General features: G+C 40.1%; 1 protein-coding gene across 4 annotated transcripts in view; it reads right to left on the bottom strand.

The window, feature by feature from the left end:
• Positions 1–268: 268 nt before the first annotated feature.
• rpgrip1l (RPGRIP1 like) overlaps positions 269–8,063 on the bottom strand; it is a 193,869-nt gene continuing 186,074 nt past the window's right edge. For all 4 annotated transcript variants that reach the window (XM_072279557.1, XM_072279560.1, XM_072279559.1 and 1 more), the window contains one exon: positions 269–651. In XM_072279557.1, the coding sequence (XP_072135658.1) occupies positions 554–651 (98 nt within the window). In that variant the 3' untranslated portion in view covers positions 269–553. The remainder of the gene's footprint in view (positions 652–8,063) is intronic.

Raw genomic sequence — 8,063 nt, 5'->3', positions numbered from 1 at the left:
TTTATAGAATTTGCATGCATCAAAGGAAAGCAGAACTGAGATTTAATGTGCATAAAACAGTCATTAGCATTTTAAAGAGGCAGATTAACACATTAATCCAGGCTTTGCTGTGCAATTTTTATACTCTACCACTATTAAAAACTTCACAGCGTGATACTCTTAATGAAGCTAATCATAAGGTTTTATTTTCTCACTTACTTAAGTGATAATGACAATATAAAAACTTACAAGTGGTGTGCTAAGTATACTTTATTAAAAAATTATGCACTTTACATATATATGTAACAATGTTCAAAAATGCAAATGATGCAGATCATTCAATCACTCTGTTATTAATTATTAATAAAACCCTGTGCAAGGGTGAGTATTCAATGGTGTTAAATAAAAAGGTAGGAAACAAATGAATTTGAACGAATGCAGAACTTGAAGAACAGAAAAAAGGAAACACAGAAATTAAATAACTTTGATACATCCTACAATGCAGAAAAATAGAAGTAAACTCATTGTTATCTGTATTACAAGCAGGAGATTATATGTGGTTCTTCAGTTGTCTCTATTTGTTCTCTTCATTTACTGAGCGCAATGCCTCCAATGCTTCCACCGTCACTTTCAATTTACCAGTCACTAATGTGCTGTCCTGGGGATCGACAACTGCAAAGAGATCAGAATATCATGTCCTAAGTATTTATTGCAGGCTGCAGTGGGAACCACACAATTTAGTATATTTGTTTAAATCTGAGCCAGTTTTAAACAATATGAAACAAGATATTCACTTTCCCATTAAAAGTGCAAACTTAATAGCTAAGTACACATTTCATTGTGGTTTTGGTTCTCCATTATACTGAGGATGATAGCGAATCTGAGAGATCTTACACTCTGTCAATATGAAGCAATCAGGTCAGAGTTAGCAAAACCAAATTAAAGATACAGATATCCTTTCCCTCTGAACAATGTTTCTTAACTCTAACACTGGGTAGAGGATCTTTTTCCACAAGAATGATATTTCCACTCATTTCCTGCAATCATAATATGATCGGAAAAAGGTCAATCTACACATTAAACAGAATTGTAGCTTTGGTTACGGCCAGGTACCAGTAGTGAGATTCTTGAAGCAATTGAAAAAAGACACATGTAAGTACAGTGCTTTTCATGGCCTAGTGCCATTGCAAAAAATATTTATGGACTAAATAGTGCTTATTAAGCTACAAGTTATGGAAACATAACAGCAAATTTATGCAGAGCAAGATTTCAAAGGGTTCACAAATAACAATTGAATTAATTGATTAGGTAGCAGCACTTAAGGAGAGGAATAAACAGTCAACATTTTGGGCTGAAACCCTTTATTAGAACTGGAAAATAAGTTGGAAGAGGTCAGAATAAGAAGATGGGGTTCTCCACACATGCTGTCTGATCTGCTGAGTTCCTTCGGGATTTTGTGTGCATTGCTCTGGATTTCCAGTATCTACAGAACCTCTTTTGTTATTAATTGGGTGAATAATTTTAGATGCTGGTTGAGGGACAGGATAAGACTGCACAACTCAGTACGGTAGCACATAACTAGATAAATGGCTAATCAACCAAGATGTCTGAAAATTATGATTTTCTGGAAATTCAACAAGATGCTTTGAGTTGTGATTTGCATTTGCATAGATCAGCCATTCTCCACATCAGACATCTGTACAAAGGCCCCACTCCTCATACCGTGCAAGGGGGAAATCCATGATCAAAGTACGACTGACTAACATATTGTACAAGATATTGGTGAGGCCACACTTGGACTATAGTGTATAGATTCAGCCTTATTGTTGTAGGAAAGGTATCATTAAGTTGGGAAGAGTGCAAAGGAGATTTATGAATATTGTCAGCATTCAAATGCAGGTTATTTAAATACACCAAAAAGAGCAATAGTCCCAATACTTACTGTTGAAAAGCATCACAGTTTACTACATTCTGGTTGTAGATTTATCTGATATGACATTTTAATCAAAGGAATACTTTGAAAATCCATATTGGCAACATCAGCTGCAATACTCTCATCAATGCATTCTTATTTTATCAAAACTCAATCAAATTAGTCAAATAAGATCTGTTTTTACAAAATTTTGGACTTTCATTCATTAGCTCATATTTTACCAAATGTTAATTCATTCTATACTGGATTTTCTTTACTAAACATTTCCCCACAGCACACACTAATTTAACCTTCGCACCTTCTTAAAGAAACAAGTTGCCAGTATAATTTACTTCAACTCATTCTTTTAATAATGTTCATTTCCTTTCTGAATAGTAACACCCTGCATTATTCTGGTCACACCTAGACCTCAGATCACGTGTTTGCAGGTAAATATTGAGTGGTACATAACAACTTAGGGCAAGTCCAATTTCTCACTTTGACAATGCACTTAATTTTCACTTGCTCTATTTCCTTTTACGTCCAACTAACAAGATTCACTCTGTTTGTGTGTGCTAGGGGAGGTGTAGCGGGGTGATGGTCCCTTACACTCATAAGTAATGAAAACTTGAGCAGATACATATACACTAATTGCCAGGCTTCAAGAAGTTGCAAACTATGACTCTCAGGTGAGTGGGGTATGAATTGATTGTTTCCTTTAGCCTCAGCTTGTCGAGAGAACCCAGAATAGGCAATCAACAGAGGCAAACGGCTGAGAGTAACTTTTTAAAGCCTTGAAAAAGAGTTTGCCAGCATTAGTGCATTGGTTAGCACTTCCAATTCTTGGAAGAATGCATGCTTTACAGAGTTGAACACAGAAAACTTAAGGGTGACACTCCAGTCCATTACTAAGGAATTGCTACATTGCCAGTGACACCAATCTTTGAATGAGAAGTTAAATTTGAAGCCCTTTGTTCTCCAGTGTGGATGTAAAAGATACCATTAAGTTATTTTGTAGAAGAGTAGGGGAGTTTTATCTGCTGATCTGGCCTACAACCCACTCCCCACTTAGGAATCAAAATGAAAATTGTATTTTTACTTAATTTATTGCTGTTTAAGGGATGTTGTGTGAAAGTTCATGCCCATCTTTTCCTACATTACAACAATGGATTCAAAAGTACTTAATGACCTCCAAAGCACTTGACTTCTGAAAAAAGGATGAGCTACTGTCCTTCAATATCTTAAAAGAAGCAGGAATACTTAGGAGGATGATGGTGCCCAACAGCAACTCCTTTGTTTGCATCTTCGGAAACAGCTCTATTTCTATTTTTGATATCTTTTTTTTCCTTTTCAGGGTTCTTTGGAAGACCCTGACCTGGAGTTACACGCTGACTTTGGTTCTTTGCAAGAACGGGACCTGCCTTCGGGGTCTCACAACTGGCCGTTTTTCAATATGCCAAGGACGCAGCTTAGAAGACTAGCACGCCTTCAGGGTGCAGAATTTTCGTGGCTCTGGAGGCGGGTGAACTCGAGGTTGGTGCCACTGCTTAGTGCGTTGTGGGAGACAGAAGATCGAAAGCAGTGAGCCGGCTGCTGGTTGTCTGCCCAGAGTCCCAAGTTCTTTAGGCAAAGAGCTCAGAAAAAGTGATGCAACAGACTTTTAACACCATAAATCGGCAAGTTGCTTTGTTACGTATCCATGTCTCCCCTCTCGCTGTGAAATGGGGACATCTCTTTTGCCTTTATTAGGGAGAGAGAGCCTGTGGTATGTCCAATTACTGGGTGAACGTGTAGTCTTTGGGGTACTGCAAGTCTGTATCTTTATTGATGCTTTGCTGCACGCGTGAGTGCTCGGTGGGGGGGGGTGCCGATGCTTTTTTGCTGGTGGGGGGGGGCATCGTTGCTTTGCTGCTGCTTGTGTATGGGAGGGGGAGTTGGGGAGGGTTTTGGGGTTCCAATATTTAACTGTCATTCATTCTTTGGGGCAGTCCTCTGTTTTTGTGGATGTTCAGGATGTTTTCTGAATTTCAGGACGTATATTGTATACATTTCTCTGATAGTAAATGTACCTATTGAATTCAAACATGTAAGCATACTTTTCCATGTAGTCTACAAAACCAAAGCGTAATAACAAATTGGTACAGAAAAGTCAAACTTGAAAAAAATTAGAATAGGGAATCACTGCTTCACCATCATGAGGCCACAAAAGACAGTGCAATATATCAACCATTTTCCAACATAGAAACATAGAATGCTGTGCCAAACATGTACTTACTTTAGAAATTACCTAGGGTTACCAATAGCCCTCTAGTTTTCTAAGCTCTAAGAGTCTCTTAAACCTCCACCACTGTCACCGGAAGCCCATTCCACGCACTCACCACTCTCTGCATAAAAAGTTAACCCTGACATCTCCCCTGTACCTTCTTCCAAGCACATTAAAACTGTGCCCTCTCGTGTTAGCCATTTCAGCCCTGGCAAAAAGCCTCTGACTATCCACACAATCAATGCTTCTCATCATCTTACACCTCTATCAGGTCACATCTCATCCTCCGTCGCTCCAAAGAGAAAAGGCCAAAGTTCACTCAACCTATTCTCATAAGGCATGCTCCCCAATCCAGGCAACATCTTTGTAACTCTCTTCTGCACTCTTTCTATAGTTTCCACATCCTTCCTGTAGTGAGGTGACCAGAACTGAGCACAGTATTCCAAGTGGGGTCTGAACAGGGTCCTATACAGCTGTAACGTTACCTCTTGGCTTTTAAACTCAATCCCATGGTTGATGAAGACCAATACACCATATACCTTCTTAAACATATAGTCAACCTGCGCAGCAGCTTTGAGTGTCCTATGGACTCAGACCCCAAGATCCCTCTGATCCTCCACACTGCCAAGAGTCTTACCACTAATACTATATTCTGTCTTCAAACTTGACCTACCAAAATGAACCACCTTACATTTAAGCAACACACACAAAATGCTGGTGGAACACAGCAGGCCAGGCAGCATCTATAGGAAGAAGTACAGTCAACGTTTCGGGCCGAGACCTTTCATCAGTGCGAAGAGTTTTGGCCCGAAGCGTCAACTGTAATTCTTCCTATAGATGGTGCCTGGCCTTCTGCGTTCCACCAGCAATTTGTATGTGATGCTGGAATTTCCAGCATCTGCAGGTTTCCTTGTGTTTACACCTCACACTTATCTGGGTTGAACTCCATCTGCCACTTCTCAGTCCAGTTTTGCATCCTATCGATGTCCCACTGTAACCTCTGACAGCCCTCCACACTATCCACAACACCCCCAACCTTTGTGTCATCAGGAAATTTACAACCCATCCCTCCACTTCCTCTTCCAGGTCATTTATAAAAGCACGGAGAGAAGGGGAGTCAGAACAGATCCCTGGCACACCACTGGTAACCAACCTCCATGCAGAATATGACCCGTCTACAACTACTCTTTGTCTTCTGTGGGCAAGCCAGTTCTGGATCAACAAAACAAGGTCCCCTTGGATCCCATGCCTCCTTGCTTTCTCAATAAGCCTTGCATCGGGTACCTTATCAAATGCCTTGCTGAAATCCATATACACTACATCTACTGCTCTTCCTTCATCAATATGTTTAGTCACATCCTCAAAAAACTCAAACAGGCTCATAAGGCATGACATGCCTTTGACAACACCATGCTGACTATTCCTAATTATATTATGCCTCTCCAAATGTTCATAAATCCTGCCTCTCAGGATCTTCTCCATCAACTTACCAACCACTGAAGTAAGACTCACTGGTCTATAATTTCCTGGGCTATCTCTACTTCCTTTCTTGAATAAGGGAACAAAATCTGCAATCTTCAAGTCCTACGGAACCTCTCCCGTCCCCACTGATGATGTAAAGATCATTGCCAAAGGCTCAGCAATCTCCTCCCTTGCCACCCACAGTAGCCTGTGGTATATCCCGTCCAGTCCCAGTGACTTATCCAGCTTGATGTTTTCCAAAATCTCCAGCACATCCTCTTTCTTAATGCCTTAATGCTCAAGCTTTTCAGTCTGCTGTAAGTCATCCCTACAATCACCAAGATCCTTATCTGTAGTGAATACTGAAGCAAGGTATTCATTAAGTACTTCCGTTACATCCCCCAGTTCCATACACACTTTTCCACTGTCACACTTTATTGGTCCCATTCTCTCACGTCTTATCATCTTGCTCTTCACATACTTGTAAAATGCCTTAGGGTTTTCCTTAATCCTGTCCGCCAAGGCCTTCTCATGGCCCCTTCTGGCTCTCCTAATTTCATTCTTCCTGCTAGCCTTACAATCTTCTAGATTCATATCATTACTTAGTTTTTTGAACCTTTTGTAAGCTCTTCTTTTCTTCTTGACTAGATTTACAACAGCCTTTGTGCACCACGGATCTTGTACCCTACCATTCTTTCCCTGCAGAACATCACTCAAATATCCCCTGAACATTTACCACATTTCTGCCGTACATTTCCCTGAGAACACCTGCTCCCAATTTATACTTCCAAGTTCCTGCTTAATAGCTTCATATTTCCCCTTACTCTAATTAAACGTTTTTTTTAACTTGTCTGCTCCTATCTCTCTCCAATGCTATGGTAAAGGAGATAGAATTGTAATCACAATTTCCAAAATGCTTTCCCACTGAGAGACCTGACACCTGACCAGGTTCATTTCCTAATACCAGAACAAGTACAGACTCTCCTCTTGCAGGCTTATTTACATATTGTGTCAGGAAACCTTCCTGAACATACCTAACAAACTCCATCTCATCTAAACCCCTTGCTCTTGGGAGATGCCAATCAAAATTGGGGAATTTAATATCTCCCATCATGACAACCCCGTTATCGTTAGCTGCACATCACCTTAATGGGAGCAGAAATTCTTGCAAATGTGGGAACAACATATCAATAAGTCAAAATAGTTATTTTAATGCAGGTTTCGCTCTTCTTTTGCTCCTATATCTTTTTCAAAAGTAAAAATAAAAACCACCATTTTCTTTATACCATTCTCATAAAAATGCAGGCTCATGAAAGAATATTCTGTAAAGGGAAGATGCTTTTAAAATAATGAAATGACAAGCATCTACTGAAAAATTCACTATAAAGAACAGTGAATAGTAAAAAACTAAATCAACTCAATATTTGGTGTGACCTTTAAAAGTTCATCAATTCATTTAAGCACATTGTCATGGAGTTTTATAAGAAAATCCACTAGTACGTTGTTTCGAGGGGTAGCGTGACATAGGCAGTATAGCTGTGGTTTCATATTTTTCCACATTTTTTTTGATAGACTGTACTGAGCTCTGAGGTATGTTCATGCCTTTGAGATGGTTTTGTATTCTTCCCCAGATTTATACTTCTCCATTATCATTTTCCTGACTTGTCTTGAATATCTACATCTTGGTTTGGTCTGTTGAAAATCTACCATACTGTTGGACCTTACAGAGAGAGGGGGTATTTATTCTTAACAATTCATTGAAAACAGGTGATCCTCCAATTTTCTACATCAACAAACTGGATGAGCTAGTAAGGTAATATAGAGTATTGCACCTGAGGAAAATTAGTGTAGTAATTACAAAAGTGGATGAATATTTTTCAGCCTCATAATTTCTCAAAAACACCTATTAACTACTTTATTAATCACACTTTTTCTCAAAAACGATCACTGTAATCAATAGCCTGTAACGTCCCTTCTGAGTTGAGCTTTTGAACCGCCTGTACAACCTGCCACTTTTGTGGTGTGAACTGAAGTCTCGAAGGTGCAGGATTGTGGTGGTGTGGTGTAGACATGCTGAATCAAGGTCGCAGGGGCCTGGCTCAAGAGTGGGGAACTAGCCAATGTTTGGCTGCCAGAGCAGACGTGGAGGCGATTTGAAACGGCAGAACTGAGGCGAGGTGCCAGTGCCTGGGCCCAAGATTGAGCAAAGACCGCTGCTTAGCCGAGCCAGATTGAAAAATCAGGGTTTTGGGGCTGGAGGTGAGTTCAGTGTTCAGCTTGCTGCTCAGCGAGGTTTACTCGTCTCTGCGCGGAACTGAGGCTGTGGCCTGCAACTACTGTGCTCCTGGATCGGCTGTGACTGGCTTCGTGGCTATGGATTCACTTTTGTAAGCTTCTGAATATTATTTGCTTACTTTTATTGTTTGCACGATTCTTTTTTTTGCATAT

The sequence above is a fragment of the Mobula birostris genome, chromosome 15, assembly GCF_030028105.1.
Source record: "Mobula birostris isolate sMobBir1 chromosome 15, sMobBir1.hap1, whole genome shotgun sequence".
NCBI lineage: Eukaryota > Metazoa > Chordata > Chondrichthyes > Myliobatiformes > Myliobatidae > Mobula > Mobula birostris.
This window is presented reverse-complemented; position numbering and strand designations above follow the sequence as displayed.